Source organism: Acanthopagrus latus, chromosome 12 (genome assembly GCF_904848185.1).
Source record: "Acanthopagrus latus isolate v.2019 chromosome 12, fAcaLat1.1, whole genome shotgun sequence".
Taxonomy (NCBI): domain Eukaryota; kingdom Metazoa; phylum Chordata; class Actinopteri; order Spariformes; family Sparidae; genus Acanthopagrus; species Acanthopagrus latus.
This window is the reverse complement of record NC_051050.1, coordinates 1,502,675-1,528,581: the sequence shown is the minus strand read 5'-3', so window position 1 is coordinate 1,528,581 and position 25,907 is coordinate 1,502,675. Positions and strand designations below refer to the sequence as shown.

At 42.0% G+C, this 25,907-nt stretch overlaps 2 protein-coding genes and 1 long non-coding RNA gene across 4 annotated transcripts; 1 reads left to right on the top strand and 2 right to left on the bottom strand.

The window, feature by feature from the left end:
• Nucleotides 1-295: 295 nt before the first annotated feature.
• LOC119030204 lies at nucleotides 296-3,362 on the bottom strand. Its single transcript, XR_005078204.1, has 5 exons — nucleotides 3,201-3,362; nucleotides 3,004-3,084; nucleotides 2,874-2,921; nucleotides 2,202-2,302; nucleotides 296-350 (listed from the first exon to the last, which is right to left on the bottom strand). It is a non-coding gene; the product is annotated as an uncharacterized LOC119030204 (long non-coding RNA).
• A 15,506-nt stretch (nucleotides 3,363-18,868) lies between these two features.
• On the bottom strand, nucleotides 18,869-23,171 carry LOC119029491. 2 transcript variants are annotated; one of them, XM_037116314.1, is made up of 4 exons: nucleotides 23,154-23,171; nucleotides 22,866-22,915; nucleotides 20,974-22,370; nucleotides 18,869-20,478 (listed from the first exon to the last, which is right to left on the bottom strand). In XM_037116314.1, the coding sequence occupies exons 3-4, from the start codon at nucleotides 22,095-22,097 to the stop codon at nucleotides 20,328-20,330; spliced, it is 1,275 nt and encodes a 424-aa protein (XP_036972209.1). In that variant the 5' UTR covers nucleotides 22,098-22,370; nucleotides 22,866-22,915; nucleotides 23,154-23,171; the 3' UTR covers nucleotides 18,869-20,327. The 2 variants fall into 2 exon arrangements, with proteins under 2 accessions (XP_036972209.1, XP_036972210.1); XM_037116315.1 differs by lacking the exons at nucleotides 18,869-20,478; nucleotides 23,154-23,171 and having other exon boundaries at nucleotides 20,930-21,023; nucleotides 21,239-22,370; nucleotides 22,866-22,888.
• A 144-nt stretch (nucleotides 23,172-23,315) lies between these two features.
• On the top strand, nucleotides 23,316-24,585 carry LOC119029492. Its single transcript, XM_037116317.1, has 2 exons — nucleotides 23,316-23,449; nucleotides 23,884-24,585. The coding sequence occupies exons 1-2, from the start codon at nucleotides 23,442-23,444 to the stop codon at nucleotides 24,515-24,517; spliced, it is 642 nt and encodes a 213-aa protein (XP_036972212.1). The 5' UTR covers nucleotides 23,316-23,441; the 3' UTR covers nucleotides 24,518-24,585.
• Nucleotides 24,586-25,907: the final 1,322 nt, after the last annotated feature.

The window sequence follows — 25,907 nt, the reverse complement described above, 5'->3', positions numbered from 1 at the left end:
GTAAGAGCAGTGATTGGCTAAAAAGCCAGAGGGGCCTTGGTGCAGCCAAACTAAGTTTAATATGGCAGTAGTGCCTCAAACCACTACAATCATATGCTTGGCATAGTGTGCACATTACCAGCCAAGAGCTATTTAAATTGGCAGGAAAACATTTAACCTTAAACAACAAATCTGAAAACCATGACACAATATACTAAAGGGAGAACATTGGGCAAATTAAAACGGAGTGTTGATGAGAGCGACTAAACAGAGACAATGAAAATTACAACATGTAACAAAGAAAAGCACATACCTGCAGAAGACAGTAATGCACATTAATTGCCTTCTGGTCTTTTTCTGCACCTCTGTTCCTAAAGGCAAAATAACACTTAGTTTACACTATGAAATGCATGCTACTGTCTTTGAAGCAGAAAGTTAGATGGAAACTGAGGTATCCAGATGGCAACACATTCTGATCTTTGATTTTACCTAAATTAGATTTAACGGTGACTAATTATTTTTCCTTGTGTGAGTGAAGGGCTGTAGATGGAGTGGGGCTCACAGCTCCAGGGGTCCCAGAGTTTGTGAGTGTCAAAGGTTAGAAGACATTAAAGCAGACCATGAAGTACTAAATTGAGATTGACCCTCACGCCAAATGGTGGGAGATGCCTAAATGTTTAGGTTCCTGTAAAAGGACAGATAGGTCATTTTGGGGAGAAGACATAAGGTTGACCATGTGTTATGGGAGATGAGCAGGGAGACAAGTCAACTCCTCTTTTAGTCTATGGGACCAATTAGAAGAAGTGGGTGTGTACTGGAGAAGGGTATCTAAAAATCCCCGCACAGGAAGAAAAGGGTGGTGGCATTTGGTAGATCTCCTAAGATCGAAGGCTCGATAGGATGTCTGATAGGACAGAGGGCGAAGCATTTTGGCATTGCTTTTCCCATAAATTTGAAAATACCAGAAAATACCAGTGGCCGCTTCTGGATCAGACACAGGCATGAGATCTGTTTCAATAAAGATTGCTCTACCATTCCACCCAGCCTTGCCTCTGCAGAATTCTTTTATTATCAAACTACGCGCTGACACCTTTTGATGAAGCGAGCCCAGAAACTACAAAACATCTACAAAACTTATATTAATGGTCAAAACAGCATAAAACAGCTGGGTAACGTAGTAGTTTTAACAGTAAATATGATGCATTAAAGATTACAACATAAATGGTTCAATTTCCAAAGAAAACAATAAAATAGCACAGCAGCTTTTTTCCACACAATTTACCCTCAGCAATGCAAGGTGGCACTGTGAGGGTAGTTTGAGCTACAAAAGCTTAGAAGGTACAGAAAAGGTGACGTATAGGCCAACAGACTCTACAAAGCAAACATATGTATATACACTATATTGTCAAAAGTATTCGCTTACTTGACTCACATACTGAAATTAAGTGAAAAACCATTCTTAATCCATAGGGTTTAATATGACATTGGTCCACCCTTTGCAGCTATAACAACTTCAACTCTTCTGGGAAGGCTTTCCACAAGGTTTAGTGTGTTTATGGGAATTTTTGACCATTATTCCAGAAGTGCATTTGTGAGGTCACACACTGATGTTGTACAGGAAGGCCTGGCTTTCAGTCTCCACTCTAATTCATCCCAAAGGTGTTCTATTGGGTCAGGACTCTGTGCAGGTCAGTCAAGTTCATCGACACTAAACCCTCTCATCCATGTCTTTATGGACCTTGCATTGTGCACTGGTGCAGTCATGTTGGAACAGGAACGGGCCATCCCTAAACTGTTTCCACAAAGTTGGGAACATGGAATCTCCTGGTATGCTGAAGCATTCATAGTTTCACTGGAACCAAGGGGCCAAGCCCAGCTCCTGGAAAACAGCCCCACACCATAATCCCTCCTCCACCAAACTTTACACTTGGCACAATGCAGTCAGACAAGTACAGTTCTCCTGGCAACCACCAAACACTGAATTGTCCATCATATTGCCAGATGGAGACGCACGTTTCGTCAATCCAGCGAACACGCCTCCACTGCTCAAGAGTCCAGTGGCAGCTTTACACCACTGCATCTGACACTTTGCATTGCTCTTGTTGATGAGATAATCTGAAGGCCACATGAAATGGATATATATATATATATATATATATATATATATATATATATATATATATATATATATATATATATATATATATAGACGCAGAACCTACCTTGGACAAAGCTGTCAGGATGGCACGTCAAAGTGAGGAGGTGAAAAAGCAGCAAGCGTCACTGAGAGGTGACAACAGAGCACAGGCAAGTGATGCTAAATCTGTGGATAGAGTCAGAGTGCTCAAGCAACACAATCTAGATGGATAAATAGCATTACAGGTTAGAGGGAAATGTGTATTTCTGATGTTGTGGTGACCTGTCCCCTTAAGTCAAAATCTGGTTGCTCGCATTGACTTGGGCAAAAAAATACACTAAAATTCAACATCTGGGATGACTAGAATAAGCTTGGAAAAAAAACCAGATCACTTTTAAAGGGACATGATGGTGGCTACAGACATAATGTATTAAAAGAATTGCTACATTTTCAAAAAGTGTGTCTCCTATGAGTAGTGACTGGTTTATTTCCAATGATTTCTAGGACTTGCGTGTGACATTATAGATTAAATTGCTTTTTTTTTTTATTGTAGCTCTGAAAGGACTGATAACATGAATATAATCAGGATTTGATCCTAAAACGACTTATCTGATTCTAATCCACCTGAAGAAGAACTGTACAAGTTAGAGATCAGGAACGTGCCGCAGTAACATGAATGTGTTTTGGGGAGCAGTAGAGGAGTTTTGGCACAGATATGTAAATCAGATTCATTTCAGCCTCCAGCTTTCAAACTCACTTCAGGTCAGACTGCTTGGACACACCAGTTCTGAGGTCCGCCTCCCCTCTGAAGGGAAATAGTTGTCAAGTTCAGTCAGGCATCTTTTTTGATTTCATCTTTCTGCCTTATTAATATTAATCAGACTCACCTGAGGCATCACAAAGCCCACCTACTGCTCTGGGCTATGTCATAATGTAGTGATGGTGACATTCTTGATGTGCTTGGGTCCCTGGGAATGAAACGATACAACATGGTGAATGTCAGTGAGCATCTGATGAAAAGAGGAGATCTGACTGACAGCAGAATCTGCTTCACCTCCCCCAGCAGTACTAATGTGGTCATCACCTGAACTGTCAGACCAACTTCAGCAACTGTCCTATACTCCAGGATCTCCTTGTTCCAGAATCTCCAGGGATGGTGGTCATCTATTCACATCTTGATCCTGATCCGATAGTCAGAGGTGCACCCATCCAGGAAGTAGTCCTGGCTGGTAAGGGAAGGACTGGATAGCAGGTGATTTTCTACAAAAACTGTAAATATTATCTTAGGACTACAAATGGCAGATACTTGTGCTTCAACTATATCTACCTTATGACAACATTTTTTTAATATAATTTTCAGGACTACAAACTCATGTTTATATATATACATATATATATATATATATATATATATATATATATATATATATATATATATATATATATATATACATATATACACATGACAATATTTTTTAAATATAATTTTCAGGACTACAAACTCATGTTTATATATATATATATATATATATATATATATATATATATATATATATATATATATATATATATATATATATACACACACACATATATATATATATTCCAACCATAACTTCCATTTGCTAGCAGTGAACCTAGCACTTCAATATATAATATGGATAAATTCTGCATTAAAATGTATAAAAATGATGAGAGTTTGTTTTATATATTTTGTTGATTGTGAACTCTGAGGTAACACTGAGGTTATTTTTTTGTTGTCTGTTGCTGCCATTACTTCTAGATGGAATGAGAAATTAGTCTATGAACGAGTAATGTGAATAAAACTTTAGAACAATACCTCGTCTGTGAACATTTCTGCCTGAGTGATGTAGATTTTCATCAGCAATAGTGGTTGTTCGATGATGATCAACACCTGCAAAATGTGTTTGACCCTGGGAACAGGTACCAAGGTTTTGAATTCAGGTCACTGCCTCACTCAATTCAGTACTCACCAGATACTCCAATTCACTCTCTAATTAACCCTCTTGTCTCTGCATTGTCAGGTTCATGAAGTAGAAAACATCTGATGTGATCCAATAACACTTTTTGTTTTGACAGAGAGACCCCTAGCTGAAGAAATTACATATTGTACATTCAAATCTAAACCAAAGAAATGTGGAGCTATCTATCACTGAAGGTATTAAGTGATCACATTAAATACATGAACAGTAGAACTGTACAATACTTACAATACAATCCTCACACAACCAACTCATCATACAACCGCCATCAGCAATCTGAAGAAGTGAACACTCACAAGTCTTACATATAGGAATCCTTGCCATCTCTACCCTTAATCCCACACATCATGTTGATCACATTAATCTCAGTCATTTACTCATCTCTGTCTTTTGCTCTAACTGTCCTCATCTTAGCAGATGTTCAGACAAAGCATTCCTATTGGGCTACTGCTCCTCACTGTCCTTAACTCTTTCTCTGTTGTTGGCTGACTTAGAGTTACTGCATGTTATGTAACCTCACACACACACACACACACACACACACACACACACACACGCACGCATGCACGCACACACACGCACACACACACACACACACACACACACACACACACACACACACACACACACACACACACACACACACACACACACACACACAGATACACACACAGTGAAAGTTTTCAGCTGTGCCTTTGTTTGGTGTTTGGGTTGGATGTTGCTATGGTAACGCTAACTAGAAACCAAAACAGAGGTAGAAAAGGAAAGCATGACAGGAGACTGTAAATCATATCTGTAAACATTCAGAGAGGGAACCACTTTAACCAATCAGAGAATTAGTTTTTGAATTGTTTGTTATTCATGTGACTGATCACTTTCTAACCCCCATCACACTTCAACACATGCAGAGAGAGTGTTTGTTTGTTTGGACAAATGGTAAAAGTTTTTAAAACATAAATCAACTAACATAATGAATGAATGACTGGAGCAAAGAAGAGTCAAGTTGAGTGAATTCATTCAATGTAGGAATGGAAATGAAGCTTGCTGTGTAAAAAAAACAATGTCATAGCTGAAAAGCTGAGTTCAGAGCTGAAACATTATACAATCAAATGTGTTTTTCACCAAAGAAAACAACATTATTTGCTTCAAAACAAAGCAACAAACCAAGCAGATCTGACAGGGAACACAAGTGATCATATGAGAAAATCCTTTTCAGTGTTGCTCTGAAACTGATGGAGGGATGATGGAGGTGTGCAGTGATGGAGGGATGGATGGAGGAATGTATTATTGGCTCTGTAGTTGTTTGAGGGTGACTCAGATGCTCCGCCCACAGAAGCAATGAGTCACCATGAACCACCAAGTACTCTGTGTGTATGTGTGTGTGTTTGTGCGTGTGTGTGTGATGTACCTGATTTAAATGTCAGTAAAGTGAGAATCTGACACTCTCTCACAGTTTTGCTTCGTCTTTCAATCGGACATTGTGTCGTTGTGAGGTTAAAACAGGAACAACATAACGAGGTTCAAACTCGTTGACCTTCTTGATGTTGTAAAGTTTAGAGGAATTAATCTTTTCTCGCTGTAACCCATTCCAAAATTATTTCACTTTAGATCAAATAAATCTGTTAAAGGGGGCATATGGAGAACTTCATACATTTGGGTTTGAAATAAGACATCTCCGTAAGTGTCTGTGGGGAGCCAAGGTCACAAAACATGGGATTCAACAAGCTGTACAGATATTTCCCTCCTTCTAATGTGAAGTGGAGGCTCATCTGAACAATACTTCCCCATTCTGAGTATTCCCGGTAATGGCTTAAGGCAGGGCTATTCAGTTAATTTGGAATTGGGTCCAGTTCATGAAACTGAGGCAGAATAAGGGGCCGGAGAATATGAGTAATTATGGTAACAAATAAAGAAATTACAACATAATGAAAGAGTCAATATATTCTATTCTGTAAATGCAGAACAACATATGCACAATGTGATGCATTAGGACGTATAGGCCCAAGGCATTGTTACATTCATATGGCAATACAATGTTGAAAAATTAGAGACACAGACAATTAAAGAAATACAATTAACTAGCAGAAAACATCCAGTTACTACTTACATGGTCTTGCATTTTTATAGCCACTACTATTCAAAGCGCTTTACAATACATTCACCCATTCATACACTGATGGCGGAGGCTGCCATGCAAAGCGCCAATTTGGGGTTCAATATCTTGCTTAAGGACACTTTGATATGCAGCTGCCGGGATTCAAGCCAGCAACCTTCCGATTACTAGATGACCCGCTGTACCTACTGAGCTACAGCCATCCCAACACAACTTTACACCTCATTATCCTCAATTGACATTGTGGAGATACATTTCAGTGTTATAAGTAAAAAGGGAAAAAATTCTCAGAAACATCAAACTGTGCCCTTTCTCCACTGGCTAAAACAGAAATGCAGCTAATTAGTGACTGAATACATCTCATACTTTTTTCCTTCTGAAAAAACAAAATAGACTGCCCCATAAATCCACACATGGACTACTACTGAACTCACATTTGTCCGTTTTGTACATAAACCAGACACCTTGATTAGAGCTATGGAGGCCTGGAGGATGACGTCAGAGGTTAGGGACAGGTCGTTCGGAGACACTGGAAAATAAAGCTTTCACGTTATACTTCGGACTCAATGCAAGTTATTCAATAACACGACATGGTGTCAAAGGAAAAGGATTGTTTGACACCTGCAAAGGAAAGAAAAATAAGGACAAGATGAGCCACAGAGGAGAAGCTAGCGGCGGTGGCCAGCAGCTAGCGGCAGCAGCAGGACCATGCGCTACGTTTAATATCCAGTCACCGGAGTCCTTCACCTTTTCAAAGCCACATGAGTGGGATAAATGGATCAGGAGATTCGAAAGATTTCACCTGGCAAGTAACCTAAATGCAAGCTCTGAAGAGTATCAAGTCAATACATTGATATACTGCATGGGGGACGAGGCGGGTGACATCATACATGGGCTAACTAACGGCTGCTGAAAGTGGCACTTACAAAGGGGTACGTGATGTTTTTCAAAGTTTCTTTGTGGTCAAGAAAACACGTAATTTATGAGCATGCTAAGTTAAACATGCGCAAACAGAGAGAAGGACAACAAGTGGATTCATTTGTCACTGCATTATACGCACTAGCAGAACACTGCAGATACAGAGTGCTACATGACGAGCTAATCCGAGACAGACTTGTTGTTGGACTGATAGATAAGGTGCTGTCTGAACGCATGCAGCTGGACGCAGAACTTACCTTGGACAAAGCTGTCAGAATGGTGTGTAAAAGTGAGGAGGTGAAAAAGCAGCAAGCTTCACTGCAAGGTGACAACAGAGCACAGGCAAGTGACGCTAAATCTGTGGATAGAGTCAGAGTGCTCAAGACCAGCGAGGCTGCTAAAAACAAACCTCAGTATGCTAATAAGCCATACAATGCCCAGAATAGCAAAGGAAAAGCTTAGTGTCACAAATATGGCAGTTCTCCATCACATCCATTGTGAGATTGTCCTGCGAATGAAAGTAAATGTCATGCATGTGGATGGTACATTGTTATGCATGAGAAAGGTACATTATGGTCACGTGTGCAGGGCACCAAAATCTGTGCATGAAGTTGAAGGAGAGAAGGAGGATGCAATCTTCATCGGCAGCATCACGACAGATGGTGAACCCTGGACAGTCAACACAGGCATCCATGACAGCAGTGTGACATTCAAAATCGACAGAGGTGCCGACGTTACAGTCCTGCCACGCGCTGGGTTCCTGGAGATATACAAGAACAATCCACCAATACTCCGAAAATCAACATAGCCATTCCTGGGACCAGGTAGGAGTCCACTTGATGTTGTGGGCGTCGCCAGGCTGCTGCTGAGGAGAGGTGGGAAAGCAGAGATGGAGGAGGTATATGTTGTGCATCATCTGCACACTGCCTTGCTGGGAAGATCCCTGAGCTGTAGGCTGGGGCTGGTTGCACGATTCGACAGTGTCACTATGGAGACATTAAAACAAACTTCCACAAAACAATGCAGTGGACTCAGAGAATTGTGCCAGCCAAACACCATGAAGCTGAAACCAGGGGCTCAACCGTTCTCACTCAAAATGCCTAGGATGATGCACTAAGATCTTCTTTTGGCATGGTAAACCAGCTGGGTAAGTTTATCCCACAGCTGGCAGAGAAGGACAAACCCCTGCGTGATCTCCTGTCGAAAAAGAACTGCTGGATGTGGGGAGTGGAGCAGGCGAAAGCTTTTCAGGATCTGAAGGATGCACTGACGTCACCACCTGTGCTAGCCATGTACGATCCTAACAGAGAATGCAAGGTCTCAGCAGATGCGTCATCATATGGGCTAGGAGGAGTGCTACTCCAAAAATGGGACGAGGAGTGGAGTTCAATAGCCTACATGTGGCAGTCATGGTGTCTCACTCCAACCAAGCAGAGATACGCACAAGTGGAAAAGGAGGCATTGGGACTGGGCCTCTGAGAGGTTCCGCAACTTTCTGATTGGGAAACACTTCCAGCTGGAGACGGATCTCAAGCCTCTCTTGAGTCTCATGGGGTCTCAAGCACTGGATGTGCTACCTCCTCAGATCCAACGCTTCAGAATGCGTCTGATGCGCAATTCCTACTCCATATCTCGTGGCAGGGAAATGTCTGTGGACAGCAGATACACAATCACAAGCACCAGTCGAAAGAGGAGAAACACCGGCTGAAAAAGACCTGTTTGAAGACACTAACATCTATGCAGACATGGTAATGGAGAATCTACCTGCTAGCACTGTTTATCTGGCAGAGCTGCAGAGGGACAGTGGCCCTCATTTATCAAACGAACGTACGGCAGAAAACCGTGCATACGACCATTTCCACGCAAGCTTTGGCATTCATCAATTTGGACGTGAGCAGACGCTACGGTCAGATCTCACGTCAGGTCTGAGCTCGTGTACGCAAATCTGAGTCTGTGGATTTGCGGTGCAGCACAGCAAAATCTTGCTGAGTCTGAAGAGAATTATTAAACAGACCTCAGCTGTCATTAAGCATAAGCAGTCACATATTTAGAACAGATCAAAATGGATTCTTAAAACGAATAAAGATTTTTAAAAAATTATAATAATAAAAAAGCCCACGTTTTTACTGATGCCACTTTTTTGTAAAAAGATATTTTATGATAGGATAGGCTAAACAGCCTAACATGACAACTAATTAAAGTAATACCTAATAACCCCACTGACAAACTCTGCTACAGAGCAGGGCATGTGAGCAGAGCGGAGCACGGAGCCTTTTAATCCAAAGGCCAGAGCGATGGTTCCGTTTCGCTCCAGTTCCGTTCCGATACCGCTCTCCATGAGTCTAGGGCATGCACAAGTCCACACAGACTCACATGTGCCTTCAAGGGTTAGCCTACATCAGAGGTCATTCGTTGAGAGATGGAGTTTGTAAAATATTTCGAAAAGCAAGCAGACAGGTCATATAGGTGCAATGTCAGGAATTTCTCCCTCTTTTAAATTTGAGTGAGTGTGGAGCGATTTCACCGGAGCTGAATTAAATTTTAAGTGAGCGGAGAGCGGTCTTTGAGTGGAGCTGTCTGGTATGACTTTGAGCGATGGAGGTCAGGCGGAGATGTTGGAAAATGAAGCTTTCAAGTTATACTTACAGTCGGACTCAACGCAAGTCATTCAATAACACAATAAGAATGATGACTCACAAGTGTATGTGGAGACAAACACTGTGCACATGCAAGACCCCTTGAATGTGGAAATTTCTCTTGGCTGACCGAACTAGTCAATCCGTCGAGCATGCGCTTACTCCCTCACTGGCGGAGACAGAAACGTATTCCAGCATTTTCGTTTTTCTGCTCATAATGTACATGTCCATGTTACAGCCTGTCATGAGCCATGAGCCTTACAATAGCCTGTTAAGCCTGTTGAGCACACACTCTATGGATTGACTAGTTCGGTCTAGCTACAGGAGGACACAGATGTCAACAAACCGGTATGTGGCTACTTGCACAAACACACTGTTTTAACTACTTTTTTTTATTCATTTTGAGTCTTACACGCTACAGTGCTGTGTTGTAAGGTGTCTACTGATGTTGCATGACTTTTGGGGTGAGATGTGGAGCATGTTAAGAAGCTTAAAACACAGTGTAAAATTTCTGAAAATTAAGGGGCAGGCTGAGGGTCATGATGTGTATTAAATGTGCATCAAAAAATGTTTGGCGTTAAGAGGAGGAACAAGTTCCCTCTTGTTTCCTCTGAAATATCTTAGGTATTCAGTAATTTTAAAAAAAGTACATGGTAAAATGATAGTATAATTTTGGTCCCCTTCGTCTATAATTTCCAAGTGATGCCCCCTCGTTCCCCTGCACTTGAACCTGTAAGTATTGTTTATGTATTCATCCGATGAAATTACACAGTGTATTGTGAAAAATTACAGGGTAAATACCTGGAAATTACATCATAAGTTGCAGGTTGTGTTATAAACTGCTACCCACTTTTCATGGCTGAATTGTTGTCTGCGCCCAAATATTTATAAATATTATAAATCGCTTCAGTTATAAATGCATTGATTTTGTGTAGAACAGATAAAGTAAGATCCTTTTCAACACAATCACTGATTTGTGTAAATGATCGTAAGTCCTTAAAATCCTTAAAGATCTTAAGATGGATATTTTTACAGCGTGGTGTTGAAGGCGCTTCCTCCACTGAGAAAGAACATCTGACCTAGAGTATTCCAGCCAGAGATGAGACAAGAGGTCAGGAGGTCACAGCAGACCATGACCCTCCTCCTCCTCCTTATCTCAGCTCTGTCTGCTCACATCACTTCCTGCAGGCGTTTGGGTTGTTTTTTTTCTCTCTAAATAACAACAGCAGCTCATTCTTCAGTCTGAAGAGCAGATTTGGCTGCCGGGACGTCAGACTGGATTAAACATTGCTGTGGTCCATTCTCATTTTAGCTCTGACCTCCAGGCTCCAGGACACATCATATAGTGTGCTTTTTAAAACTCTAGCCATTCATGTTGGAGGAAGAGTCTAGTCAGCAAAGGCAGACCACCCTCAGGCAAATACAAAGTCCCTAAGGGCCCTGTGAAAATATTAATGAGATTTAAACTGACTTCTCATTAAAAGCTGTGACCCTGAAGTGGATTTACCTGCAGTCCTCATCTCTGAAACAAAAGTGTTTTTCTCTACTAAAGAACATGTTGGACCTAAAATGTTGTTGCTGCCAAAATCAAATCTTTTATTAGAGTAGTAGCAAAATGACAATGTGAGAATTTTACATTTCAAGTCAAAGTCTGACCTGCAATTGGTGACATAAGGCAAAACTCTGAGGACCGAGGCCTTTTTCTACTACATCTGAAAAGTGGACACTGATAAACATGATCATCAAAAAGAAGCTGACAAGTACAGTAAATACAAAGTTTCACCCCTCACCAGTGCAATGGCTGTTGTGAAATACAATAACTGCTGGGTTACAAGATTGCAACATTTTTCTTTGTTAATGGTTTTAAACGTATTCAAGTAAAAAAATGTGATACAGCTGTGACATTGAACATTTCTTAAACTTATTTTCAACAAAAGAAATTAATGCTCATTGGGATAACTTGTGTGTCAAACTTAATAGGCTGAAGAAAAAAAGATGAGTTTCAACCCTTAAAGTCACAATATTTGTGATAGTTTAATGGATTAAGTGGTCAGACTGATACTCTGACGCTTGATGCTCTCTCTTGTCCATGCCAGTAAATTGGATTTTTTGCTTTACAAACAACATTTATCTCCTGTAACGGGCAAATAAGAGCATATTGCCATCTTAGAGCCCAACTAAAAGAGACCACATTGGAATTCCTCAATTCAAGGCCAGTATTAAAAATCCCTGTGTAAATATGGTGTAACTGTAAGTGTTTAACTGCTATCTTCAAATAGTAAGTGAAAAAAATGTAAAACCTAAACCAGCTTTGAAAATCTCTTCACTGGTAACCATACATGTGTATTTAACCTCATAAAAGGAGCAGTGAAGGTAGTAATGTTACAGAGTGACGAAGTCCACATAATTTATATTGAAAAGAACCATTAAAAGGCTTAACTACTTCGAATGTATCCTGGTATAGAACTAACTTAACACATGATGGATTTTGAACAAAAAAAATCATTGTTTTTGCATATCTGACCAAAGTCTCTCTCAAAAGCACATAACAGGCAAGCCTTTCTATCCTGTTCTCATCTCTGCCTAAAAACATTTTCTTGGACTCCACATAGTTGAATTTTTCTTTGAAAGACTTGGCTCTTGAATAAGCTGTTCGCATTGGCCCAGTATGACATGCAATGAACGATCAAATCCCTTGACAAACTCACTAAATTTGGTTATGTCCTCATCTGATAATTATATGTCATTTTTTAGCAGTGAACTAAGTTTACTATATGTTTGACCCACATCATTTATGATTTGCATTTCCTCAACAATGTGCTGTATACCTGAAGCAAGCAGAAGGAACTGCCCCTGCAATCTCAAGTAGAACAAACTCATGTTTCTAAGATAAAGATCACTGAAATTTTCAGATATGTCCAAATCAACTTCATCTGTGCCTGTGGCTGGACCTGCATCACAGTGAGGGACAAAGTCACTTGACTCAGGTTGAGTAGATGTTGATGGATGTGAAGCAGATTCTCTGTACACATAACTTTCACTGCAGTCTGTAAAACCTCTGTGCTTCCATGACATATTCACGGTAAATGAAGATTTGACCCGGAAATCAGTATTACATTCTCTAACTAGACAACTTACAGCACATCCTTCTACAATATGCTCCTTCAAGCGAGCAATCAGTTCTTGTGTGTCTTCTGGTTGGATCATTTTCCTCACAAATGCATTAATTAGTAAACAATATGTCACAAAATCTATCAATTCCTTGTCTGTAGTAGATATCGTTTTTATTCATATAATAAACTTTTGTTTTGTTTGTTATTTTTGTTCTGTGTTTTCCTTATATTGCACATGGGCCCCAACGTGGGCATTTTGATTTATTCTGTCCAAAGCTAGGACAAAAAGCCATCCATAACCTGAATTAATTCAAAGAAAAAAAAATCAAGCTCTTGATTTGGACAATTGATGCATTAGCCTTTGTCTTTTCAAAACACTTGCCATTAATGATTGCCATATATGTAGACTAATATACTCTGCGTCATTTTACAACTCATTCATTACGAAAAAAAAATGGTTGGTGATATGACTCTGGGCTCAATTGTCTATTTGTAGCCTATAAAGCTGAGGATCTTGAAAAGAGAATGTCAAATAGCTGATCAATGAAAACCATGGAGGGCAGGAATAACATTGCTTAGTGCACAACATTTTCTTTAAAGTCATCACTCATATTCATAAACAAAAACATCTCATAAGATGTCATAGGCTTATATATCTTATTGTGTACTATACAGTATATAGCAGGGGTCACCAACACGGTGCCTGTGGGCACCAGGTAACCCCCAAGGACCACATGAGTAGCCCTCAGGCCTGTTCTAAAAATGAAAATTGAAATGACTGCACAACAACAATACACTGCAGCAAATGGATCCAAGTATAAATCGCCATCAAAAAGCCACAAATAATTTTCAAAACAGCACCAAACTTAAGCAACATGAGCAAAAACAGGGTCCCAGAACATATTTCGAGGCATCAAACATTTGATATTGTTGCCGGCTTTGTCGGAAAAGATAAACAAAACTCACCACCTGAGAAGTCTCCTTGTTGTGGGGAAGCCCTGCGAGTTGATTACTGAGCGCAGTAGAGTCCCACAGTAATGATATTCACTGAGCTCCAGAACTCCACTGCACTCTTCCCCACAAGGAGCCTGCAGCTGGAGAGGTGATTTTTGTTTATCTTTTCTGAGGATGCTAAAACTACGTAAGCTAGCGGTCCGCAAACTTTATCTCTCGGGATCAATGTCTTCACATAGATGAGTATCATTAATCATTAATAATCATATATAACTTAAGGCAAAGTGAGTAAATTTGTTATTTCAGAAGAGTAGTAGCCCTTAGTTTGACTCAGTACCCATGAAGTAGCTCTCAGTTTCAAAAAGGTTGGTGAGCCCTGGTATATTCAGTACTTTGCTGCCTTTTCATTATCATTTAATTCTGACTTTATTGCACTGCTCTTTTTCTATATATATTTTTTTCAGTTAGTTTTTCTATTGTATTATTCTGTATTTATATTCTTAACCACCATAAATTTCATGTTTCTATGTCTATGCTAATTATTAATTATTGTGCTGCTGGAACACCTAAAAAAAAGAAAAGTACCAATAAATACTACAAATACTACCCTAACTCTTGATATCTACAGTATAATCCAAGTGAATTATTAAGTGATCAATGAGAAAAACATAAAAACAAAAAACAAAAACAAAACACACACACCAAGTCACAACATGACCAAATGTTCTGTAGCCCTTTATTCCTGAACACAGTAAACTCATTCATCTGTGTGACAACCACAATAGGCCAGATACTTTCTTTGGTCCATTATTTCTTCACAGAATTTCCACGTCAACAGTGTTGTAAAATTGGAACCTGAAGGGCTCTGGGATAGCTTCCTTTTCATGATCATACACTTCATCTTTCCACACCCTTCCATATTGCCGAGCAGCCTCAGCCTGGTCCACATCAGGCAGGTCCACTTTGGCAGACAACAGTTGTTTGCTGGCCTTAACCAACTGCTGCATGTCCGCAGTCATGAATCATGAGATCTTCAGCCAAGTCCTATGGAAGAGACAGAGAGGTGTCTATACCATAGCTGCTGCACCAACAGTATCTGACCAATAGAAACTGTGAAAAAGCTTACCTCTTCCACTGGTGTGTCCACATCAGTAGGTCTGACTGAGACCTCAGTCTGCTGCTCTTCTTCCTGAAAACATATAGATAAGCAAAATGATTAGTTGTAATATTCAAAACAAGCTCCACCTCAACAAATGTTAATGCATGATTGGATTGGAAAATTATCTTGACACTTTATTTTCAAATTGCAGACAGCAGGTCTGACCTTAACTTGTGAATGGCATGTTCTTTAAAGTGACCCCACGATATGAGAGGCGGCCTGACCATGGCTGACTGAAGACGTATTTTCAGCGAGCTCCCACTTCCACTTGATTTTATTTGATTTATCTGCAGGTTAGTTGTCCTTTTTTGACTTGATACGCTAGTACAGTGCCGAAAGACTAAACAAGAAGAAGAAAAGTAAAGTTTTGACAAGCTGCAATGTCGAAACAGACGAAGATTCAGGCACGAAAGGGGGCTAATGCTTCAGCCGCTAGCGCTAGCCAAGCAGAGTACTCGCTGACACAAGCTAGTGGAACCCCACCGGACATGGACATGACTGCTCTCATCCACAAGGTAACACAAAACTTCAGCAAAGTGATGGAGGAGAAACTCGATAAGTTTTCCAACATGCTAGAAAAGATTTCCTCGACCTTAGAGAGCCAGTCGAAGCGTATTACTGCCGCGGAGCAACGTGTCTCAGATGTGGAGGACGTAGTGACAGACTTAGAGACCAGACTCGCCTCCGCGGAAATGAAAATAAAGCAAATGGCTGATGGCATAGATGATCTGGAGAACCGAAGTAGGCGAGACAATATTCGTATCCTCAACTTGGAAGAAGGCACAGAGGGAAAGGAGCCTATACAGTTTTTTGAAACCTGGCTGCCTACTGTGCTTGGACTGTCTACAAGCGCCGAGAAGAGCCGTATTAGGATCGACCGGGTGCACCGCAGCCTGGGGCCGAAGGGAGCGCGCCCTCGGCCGGTGATAATAAAACTTCATAACCCCAGGGACAAGCTGAGGATGATGGCAGTGGCGAGGAAGAAGCCTGACCTGGAGCACGACGGGAGGCGGATCCTCATTCATCAGGATTTGTCTCCCGTGATCAGAGGGAAACGCCGCGCCTTCAACGACGTGTGTCGGGCCCTGATAAGCAAAGGAATCCGGTTTGGGATGCACTTCCCCGCCACGCTTACCGTGAACCACAATGGCAAGGAACACAGGTTCGAGGCAAGGGGAGATGCTGAGGACTTTCTGAAGACGTTGGGCTAGAGGTTGACTCGGGGCTGCACAACATCTTATGAGTTTACATGTCTGCACAATGAGGTTCTGAGTAAGTTATTATACTGATACGGAGGCTATACATCTCTGACAGAGTATCAGTGTGATCGGACAGTAAGAGGGGGTAAAAGGAAAAACAAGGCCTGTTTTAAACTATACGCTAAACTATGTTAATGTTAGGCTAAGCTAAGTTTTCTCTACGGTTATTCCTAATAGCATTTTGAGTTAGCATTTCGTGTCGCAGTCACAGGCACTAGATTGTTGGTTGAGAGAGGATGACGCTACATTCATTTAAATTACCAGAATATAGACATGTATATCAATATTTGTATCTTGTGGGAGCGGGAAGGAAGTGTGGAGATCGTTTGGGTAGCTTTTTCTTTTTCTATTTTCTTTGGGTTCGCCTATCGGTGGAATACACTCGTCTAGACCTTTTTTACATGTTGTAACTTTGGTCTCATTTGCACTATGTGTGCTTTTTCCCACAGAGAGGGCAGGTTTCACCTCTCTGCCCCAATACCATCGGGGATCTGGTGCAGTTGTAGTTCAGTTCCTGCATCAGATTGACGAAGTGGAAGGTCACTTTTGTGTTCTCTATGTCGCTCTTTGTTCTTTGTTTTTCCTGACACGCATTACAGACAATGCCTTAATAGTGAGAAGACTAGCTGTCACATTTAAGTTAAAACAGGTAGGGAGTTATATTATAAAACCCCACAGAGATTATGGCTGAATTGAACTTCGTAAGTTATAATATAAGAGGAGTTAATAGCCCAATCAAAAGAAAGAAAATCCTGGGTCAATTAAAGAGGTTACGGTGTTCTGTTGCTCTGATTCAAGAGACACACTTGTCACAAACCGAACACTTAAAACTGAAGAGAGAGTGGGTGGATCAGGTGTACAGTGCTTCATGTGGGAGAAAGAAGAAGAGAGGAGTCGCTATACTATTTCATAAATCGGTGTACTACAGTAATGAAAAAAATTTTCAGGATGATGAAGGCCGATATGTCATGGTAATAGGCACAATTGGAGGGAAAAAAATAACTATACTGAATATATACGCCCCAAACGAAGACTGCCCTTTCTTTTTTTTAAAATAGCAACTTTGTTAGTTGACAAAAGTGAGGGGATCATCATAATAGGAGGTGACTTCAACTGCACCCTGAATTCAAAATTGGATAGACTACCTGCAACCAGGAAGCCTCCATCCAAAATGTCTAAGGGCTTATCATATATGATGAAAGAACTGGGTCTAGTGGACATCTGGCGACAGCTTCATCCTAATGAGAGAGATTTCACTTATATGTCTCAAGTGCATGGGAGCTACTCAAGAATAGATCTTTTTTGTGTATCAAAGACAGAAATGTATGGAATAAAAGACAGTACAGTCGAACCAATTACTATTTCAGATCATGGCCCTGTGACTATGAAAATCAACCTAGGTGCGGACAATCACTTCAGACACTGGAGGCTTAATGTATCCCTGTTAACAGATATGAATATTAGGCAAGAATTGAGGGAGGCTCTGACTGAATACTTTATTATAAATGATGATGGTAATGTCTCCCCCTCAATTGTATGGGAGGCTAGTAAAGCCACTATAAGAGGGAAAATTATTTCTATAGGGTCCAGAATAAAAAAACAAAGACTCGCTAAACAACAGAGTTTGGAAGATGAAATAAAAAAATTAACGAGAGAACATAAACAATTTGGAAAGAAAGACACTTTGAAAACACTAAAGGAAACGAGACAACAACTAGATAAGGTTCTGACGTATAAAGCAGAGGGTGCCCTGAGATTTACTAATAGAAAATATTATGAAATGGGAAACAAGGCTAGCAGGCTTTTGGCTTTTCAACTCAGAAAGGCTCAATCTAGCCGTGCAGTTCCAAAAATTAGGAATCCTGAAACCAATCTTATTGAGACAGATCGCACTAGAATAGCAAACTCATTTGCCACGTACTACAAACAACTATATAAAGCTGACGACCTTGAATTTAAAGAAAAAAGAATCTTAGAATTTTTAAAACCACTTAAAATGAATAAACTATCAAATGAGGAGATGGAACTTTTAATACAGCCTATCACAGAGAGTGAAATTGGGGAAACCATTCTTAAAATCAAAAACAATGAATCACCAGGAATAGATGGTTTCGCTGGAGAATACTATAAGATATTTATGAACGAACTCACGCCTATACTGTGCAAATTATATAACTATGTTCTAAAATCAGGAGACCCCCCAAATTCATGGTCAGAAGCCATACTATCAGTGATACATAAGGAGGGAAAAGATCCCCTCCAATGTAATAGCTATCGCCCAATAAGTTTACTCTGTGTAGATTATAAAATCCTAACCTCTATATTAGCAGTCAGAATTCAAAGAAATATAAAAAAAATTAATACAGCCAGATCAAACAGGGTTTATATTAGGACGCCAAGGATCAAATAATATAAGAAGAGCTTTAAACTTGCAAGCAATAGCAGCAGGAGACAGTCAACCGTCAATGCTTCTCGGCTTAGATGCTGAGAAGGCATTTGATAGGGTGGACTGACAGTTTCTGAAACAGACACTAATAGAAATGGGCTTTGGGAATATATTTGTGAACTGGATAATCCTACTATATAAAGAACCCTGCTCGAAAGTTAGAGTTAATGGTCACTGTTCTAGCTTTTTTAGGATTGAACGAGGGGTGAGACAAGGAGACTCACTGTCACCCATCTTATTTGCTATCAGTATCGAGCCTCTGGCAGAGACAACACGCCAAAATGCTCAAATTCAAGGGATAGCAGATGAAGGAGGCTCAATTCATAAACTAGCTCTGTTTGCGGATGACATTTTACTTTTTGTAAAAAAATCCATTCCTGCACTTATGAAAACCTTGCACGAAGAGTGTCCGGATATAAAATTAATGAAAATAAATCAGAAGCCATGATGATTTCAGGCATCTGGCCTACGCAACTGAATAATAGTGTCTCCTTTCGCTGGTCTAAACAAGGATTTAGGTATTTGGGAATAATTATTACCCCTAATCCCACCCAACTATTTGAGGCAAATTACAACAAATTAATTAAACAAATTAAAAATGATGTGGCACGGTGGGAAATTATGGCACTGTCCCTCCTAGGAAGAATAGAGACGGTAAAAATGAATCTACTACCGAGACTTCTCTTCTTGTTTCAATCCCTCCCTATTGGAGTACCAGTTGCCACATTAAAAATGTTAGATAGATTAGTTTCAACATTTATATGGCAAAAGAAGAGACCAAGGATAAGATTGAAATCTCTTCACCTACCTAAAGACAAGGGAGGTTTAGGTTTACCAAATCTCAAAAGCTATTACTGGGCTGCACAGATAAGTGCTACAGTGGCATGGATCAGAAAGGACCAAGAGACAATATGGACTACCGGAATAAGACGGTTCACCAATGGTCAGGTAAATATCTCCATCTTTGCCACAATATTTCTCATTCTCCGCATCACTGCCCATGGCACGTTCCAAATGAGCACGGGGAGAAATCAATGTTTTCATGGCAGACAGACGTTTCTTCACCTTCAAATTGACAAACCCCTGTAGATGAGGAGTCTCATTTTCACCAACTTCCTTGCCAATAATAGCATAAAGACAAGATTCTTCTGTGATGACTTCTTTCAAATGCTGAAGATCTTCATCCGTATAGTTGTTCAGTGTAAAACACCATCTCTTCACAGGATTATCTCTCTTCTTGCCTTTGCCTTTACGAGGTGTAGAGTCCTCACTCCTAGGCTGAGGGCTGGATTCTGGGGTTGGTGGCATGGTGCCGGGTGCCGAGGTACCTGGGTAATACTGCCCAGGTACCTCGGACCATTTATACTGTCTCTTCTTCGCAGATTTCTGAAACGAAGGAGGGTGGTGCGCAGACGCCCCCTGGCGGGACGGCGTCGCACTGCCGTGAGGAGAAGGCCCCGGAGGACATTCGTCCACAGGCGGAGTCATACAGGACAATTCAACGTAGTGTTACGTTATGAAACCGCATTTAACGTGACAGCTACCAACGACTACATGAAATCCTGGACCTGGACGTTGGGCAACTTCACAGGAGACTGGGCAAAGTTTGACTACTTCAGAATGAACTGTATTGTGGTGTCATTTATACCCACATTCGATGCATGTTTCTCAAAAGAATCATTCTCAATGCCGTTGAACTTTGGATGGATTGACTTTGATGACTCAACTGACCCCACCTCCAAAGACATCAACAGGCAGAACCTGAAATGGTGGAGAGCAAGCAGGAGAAAGTCATTTAAAATCTACCCAAGAATCCTGTCCTCACAGGGAACAGACACATACACCCTGAACTCAATCAAACGTCCCGGGTGGATGAACACCGGGGCTCATGCTGCGCCCTTCCTGGGGCTTAAAACTGTCTTTCCAAAATCAAGTGGACAGATAAGATACCACATGATTGTGAAGGCCTACGTCTCATTCAGACAGCCGAACTTTTCCATCGGATCCACAAACTGATCACTCTGTAAACTGTCAGATTACCCTCTTTTAATACCTTACTTCAATGTTTTTAATTTTTTAATAAAGTTTTTATGATCACCTCACCATGTCTTCTTTATTCTAACCCCAACCCCCCACGCTATCGCGTGGGGCCCCCCTCCAGCCCTAAACCCAACCAATGAACACACACACACACAACAATTCAATGCAATCTCTTTATTCTGACTCTAGTAGTTATACGGTACGCTTGGGTCGTACATAGGCGTTGCGTTGTACTCTTCGAAACAGGACTGGACGACGTTCCAGACCTGAAACACATTAATACGACGCATAAGCGCAGCAGGGTTGTAACTCTCAAACTTATACCATACATCAGGCATGATATTGGATGTAATATACACATTCTTAGCCAAGAACTGTACAAATGCACCCTTAACAGGGACACGATGAGGGTAGCGGTCACATATACGTAACATCTCATCATGCTTCACCCATCCATAGAAATCATCAATAATGACATTACACTGTCCATTATAGCCATCCCACCATTCACCACGAGACTTGTAGAACACTTCATCCGGGTCAGGACAAAGCGTAGCAGCAGCACGTGACTTTCCACATCCGGGTGGTCCCACCCAGATCTGCACGTTGGTCTTGAAGTCACGTGGTTTCTGGAGGCGGGCAGCGTCGACCCAAGCATTCAGACCCCGCCCATACCGTACATAAGTACAGGGAAAGGCATCAGCAACTTCCCGCATATCGCCCTTACTGGCTCTCAGCATCGAAACAGCACTCTCCAAATCAGTTCGTTTACCGGAATAAGACGGTTCACCAATGGTCAGGTAAATATCTCCATCTTTGCCACAATATTTCTCATTCTCCGCACCACTGCCCATGGCACGTTCCAAATGAGCACGGGGAGAAATCAATGTTTTCATGGCAGACAGACGTTTCTTCACCTTCAAATTGACAAACCCCTGTAGATGAGGAGTCTCATTTTCACCAACTTCCTTGCCAATAATAGCATAAAGACAAGATTCTTCTGTGATGACTTCTTTCAAATGCTGAAGATCTTCATCCGTATAGTTGTTCAGTGTAAAACACCATCTCTTCACAGGATTATCTCTCTTCTTGCCTTTGCCTTTACGAGGTGTAGAGTCCTCACTCCTAGGCTGAGGGCTGGATTCTGGGGTTGGTGGCATGGTGCCGGGTGCCGAGGTACCTGGGTAATACTGCCCAGGTACCTCGGACCATTTATACTGTCTCTTCTTCGCAGATTTCTGAAACGAAGGAGGGTGGTGCGCAGACGCCCCCTGGCGGGACGGCGTCGCACTGCCGTGAGGAGAAGGCCCCGGAGGACATTCGTCCACAGGCGGAGTCATACAGGACAATTCAACGTAGTGTTACGTTATGAAACCGCATTTAACGTGACAGCTACCAACGACTACATGAAATCCTGGACCTGGACGTTGGGCAACTTCACAGGAGACTGGGCAAAGTTTGACTACTTCAGAATGAACTGTATTGTGGTGTCATTTATACCCACATTCGATGCATGTTTCTCAAAAGAATCATTCTCAATGCCGTTGAACTTTGGATGGATTGACTTTGATGACTCAACTGACCCCACCTCCAAAGACATCAACAGGCAGAACCTGAAATGGTGGAGAGCAAGCAGGAGAAAGTCATTTAAAATCTACCCAAGAATCCTGTCCTCACAGGGAACAGACACATACACCCTGAACTCAATCAAACGTCCCGGGTGGATGAACACCGGGGCTCATGCTGCGCCCTTCCTGGGGCTTAAAACTGTCTTTCCAAAATCAAGTGGACAGATAAGATACCACATGATTGTGAAGGCCTACGTCTCATTCAGACAGCCGAACTTTTCCATCGGATCCACAAACTGATCACTCTGTAAACTGTCAGATTACCCTCTTTTAATACCTTACTTCAATGTTTTTAATTTTTTAATAAAGTTTTTATGATCACCTCACCATGTCTTCTTTATTCTAACCCCAACCCCCCACGCTATCGCGTGGGGCCCCCCTCCAGCCCTAAACCCAACCAATGAACACACACACACACAACAATTCAATGCAATCTCTTTATTCTGACTCTAGTAGTTATACGGTACGCTTGGGTCGTACATAGGCGTTGCGTTGTACTCTTCGAAACAGGACTGGACGACGTTCCAGACCTGAAACACATTAATACGACGCATAAGCGCAGCAGGGTTGTAACTCTCAAACTTATACCATACATCAGGCATGATATTGGATGTAATATACACATTCTTAGCCAAGAACTGTACAAATGCACCCTTAACAGGGACACGATGAGGGTAGCGGTCACATATACGTAACATCTCATCATGCTTCACCCATCCATAGAAATCATCAATAATGACATTACACTGTCCATTATAGCCATCCCACCATTCACCACGAGACTTGTAGAACACTTCATCCGGGTCAGGACAAAGCGTAGCAGCAGCACGTGACTTTCCACATCCGGGTGGTCCCACCCAGATCTGCACGTTGGTCTTGAAGTCACGTGGTTTCTGGAGGCGGGCAGCGTCGACCCAAGCATTCAGACCCCGCCCATACCGTACATAAGTACAGGGAAAGGCATCAGCAACTTCCCGCATATCGCCCTTACTGGCTCTCAGCATCGAAACAGCACTCTCCAAATCAGTTCGTTTACCGGAATAAGACGGTTCACCAATGGTCAGGTAAATATCTCCATCTTTGCCACAATATTTCTCATTCTCCGCACCACTGCCCATGGCACGTTCCAAATGAGCACGGGGAGAAATCAATGTTTTCATGGCAGACAGACGTTTCTTCACCTTCAAATTGACAAACCCCTGTAGATGAGGAGTCTCATTTTCACCAACTTCCTTGCCAATAATAGCATAAAGACAAGATTCTTCTGTGATGACTTCTTTCAAATGCTGAAGATCTTCATCCGTATAGTTGTTCAGTGTAAAACATCATCTCTTCACAGGATTATCTCTCTTCTTGCCTTTGCCTTTACGAGGTGTAGAGTCCTCACTCCTAGGCTGAGGGCTGGATTCTGGGGTTGGTGGCATGGTGCCGGGTGCCGAGGTACCTGGGTAATACTGCCCAGGTACCTCGGACCATTTATACTGTCTCTTCTTCGCAGATTTCTGAAACGAAGGAGGGTGGTGCGCAGACGCCCCCTGGCGGGACGGCGTCGCACTGCCGTGAGGAGAAGGCCCCGGAGGACATTCGTCCACAGGCGGAGTCATACAGGACAATTCAACGTAGTGTTACGTTATGAAACCGCATTTAACGTGACAGCTACCAATGACTACATGAAATCCTGGACCTGGACGTTGGGCAACTTCACAGGAGACTGGGCAAAGTTTGACTACTTCAGAATGAACTGTATTGTGGTGTCATTTATACCCACATTCGATGCATGTTTCTCAAAAGAATCATTCTCAATGCCGTTGAACTTTGGATGGATTGACTTTGATGACTCAACTGACCCCACCTCCAAAGACATCAACAGGCAGAACCTGAAATGGTGGAGAGCAAGCAGGAGAAAGTCATTTAAAATCTACCCAAGAATCCTGTCCTCACAGGGAACAGACACATACACCCTGAACTCAATCAAACGTCCCGGGTGGATGAACACCGGGGCTCATGCTGCGCCCTTCCTGGGGCTTAAAACTGTCTTTCCAAAATCAAGTGGACAGATAAGATACCACATGATTGTGAAGGCCTACGTCTCATTCAGACAGCCGAACTTTTCCATCGGATCCACAAACTGATCACTCTGTAAACTGTCAGATTACCCTCTTTTAATACCTTACTTCAATGTTTTTAATTTTTTAATAAAGTTTTTATGATCACCTCACCATGTCTTCTTTATTCTAACCCCAACCCCCCACGCTATCGCGTGGGGCCCCCCTCCAGCCCTAAACCCAACCAATGAACACACACACACACAACAATTCAATGCAATCTCTTTATTCTGACTCTAGTAGTTATACGGTACGCTTGGGTCGTACATAGGCGTTGCGTTGTACTCTTCGAAACAGGACTGGACGACGTTCCAGACCTGAAACACATTAATACGACGCATAAGCGCAGCAGGGTTGTAACTCTCAAACTTATACCATACATCAGGCATGATATTGGATGTAATATACACATTCTTAGCCAAGAACTGTACAAATGCACCCTTAACAGGGACACGATGAGGGTAGCGGTCACATATACGTAACATCTCATCATGCTTCACCCATCCATAGAAGTCATCAATAATGACATTACACTGTCCATTATAGCCATCCCACCATTCACCACGAGACTTGTAGAACACTTCATCCGGGTCAGGACAAAGCGTAGCAGCAGCTCGTGACTTTCCACATCCGGGTGGTCCCACCCAGATCTGCACGTTGGTCTTGAAGTCACGTGGTTTCTGGAGGCGGGCAGCGTCGACCCAAGCATTCAGACCCCGCCCATACCGTGCATAAGTACAGGGAAAGGCATCAGCAACTTCCCGCATATCGCCCTTACTGGCTCTCAGCATCGAAACAGCACTCTCCAAATCAGTTCGTTTACCGGAATAAGACGGTTCACCAATGGTCAGGTAAATATCTCCATCTTTGCCACAATATTTCTCATTCTCCGCATCACTGCCCATGGCACGTTCCAAATGAGCACGGGGAGAAATCAATGTTTTCATGGCAGACAGACGTTTCTTCACCTTCAAATTGACAAACCCCTGTAGATGAGGAGTCTCATTTTCATCAACTTCCTTGCCAATAATAGCATAAAGACAAGATTCTTCTGTGATGACTTCTTTCAAATGCTGAAGATCTTCATCCGTATAGTTGTTCAGTGTAAAACACCATCTCTTCACAGGATTATCTCTCTTCTTGCCTTTGCCTTTACGAGGTGTAGAGTCCTCACTTCTAGGCTGAGGGCTGGATTCTGGGGTTGGTGGCATGGTGCCGGGTGCCGAGGTACCTGGGTAATACTGCCCAGGTACCTCGGACCATTTATACTGTCTCTTCTTCGCAGATTTCTGAAACGAAGGAGGGTGGTGCGCAGACGCCCCCTGGCGGGACGGCGTCGCACTGCCGTGAGGAGAAGGCCCCGGAGGACATTCGTCCACAGGCGGAGTCATACAGGACAATTCAACGTAGTGTTACG

Coding starts and splice junctions, on each gene's coding strand:
- LOC119029491 (XM_037116314.1), bottom strand. CDS start 22,097: ATGACTCCGCCTGTGGACGAATGTCCTCCGGGGCCTTCTCCTCACGGC. Junction 20,479..20,973: donor GAGTACAACGCAACGCCTAT/GTACGACCCAAG, acceptor CCACCATTTCAG/GTTCTGCCTGTTGATGTCTT.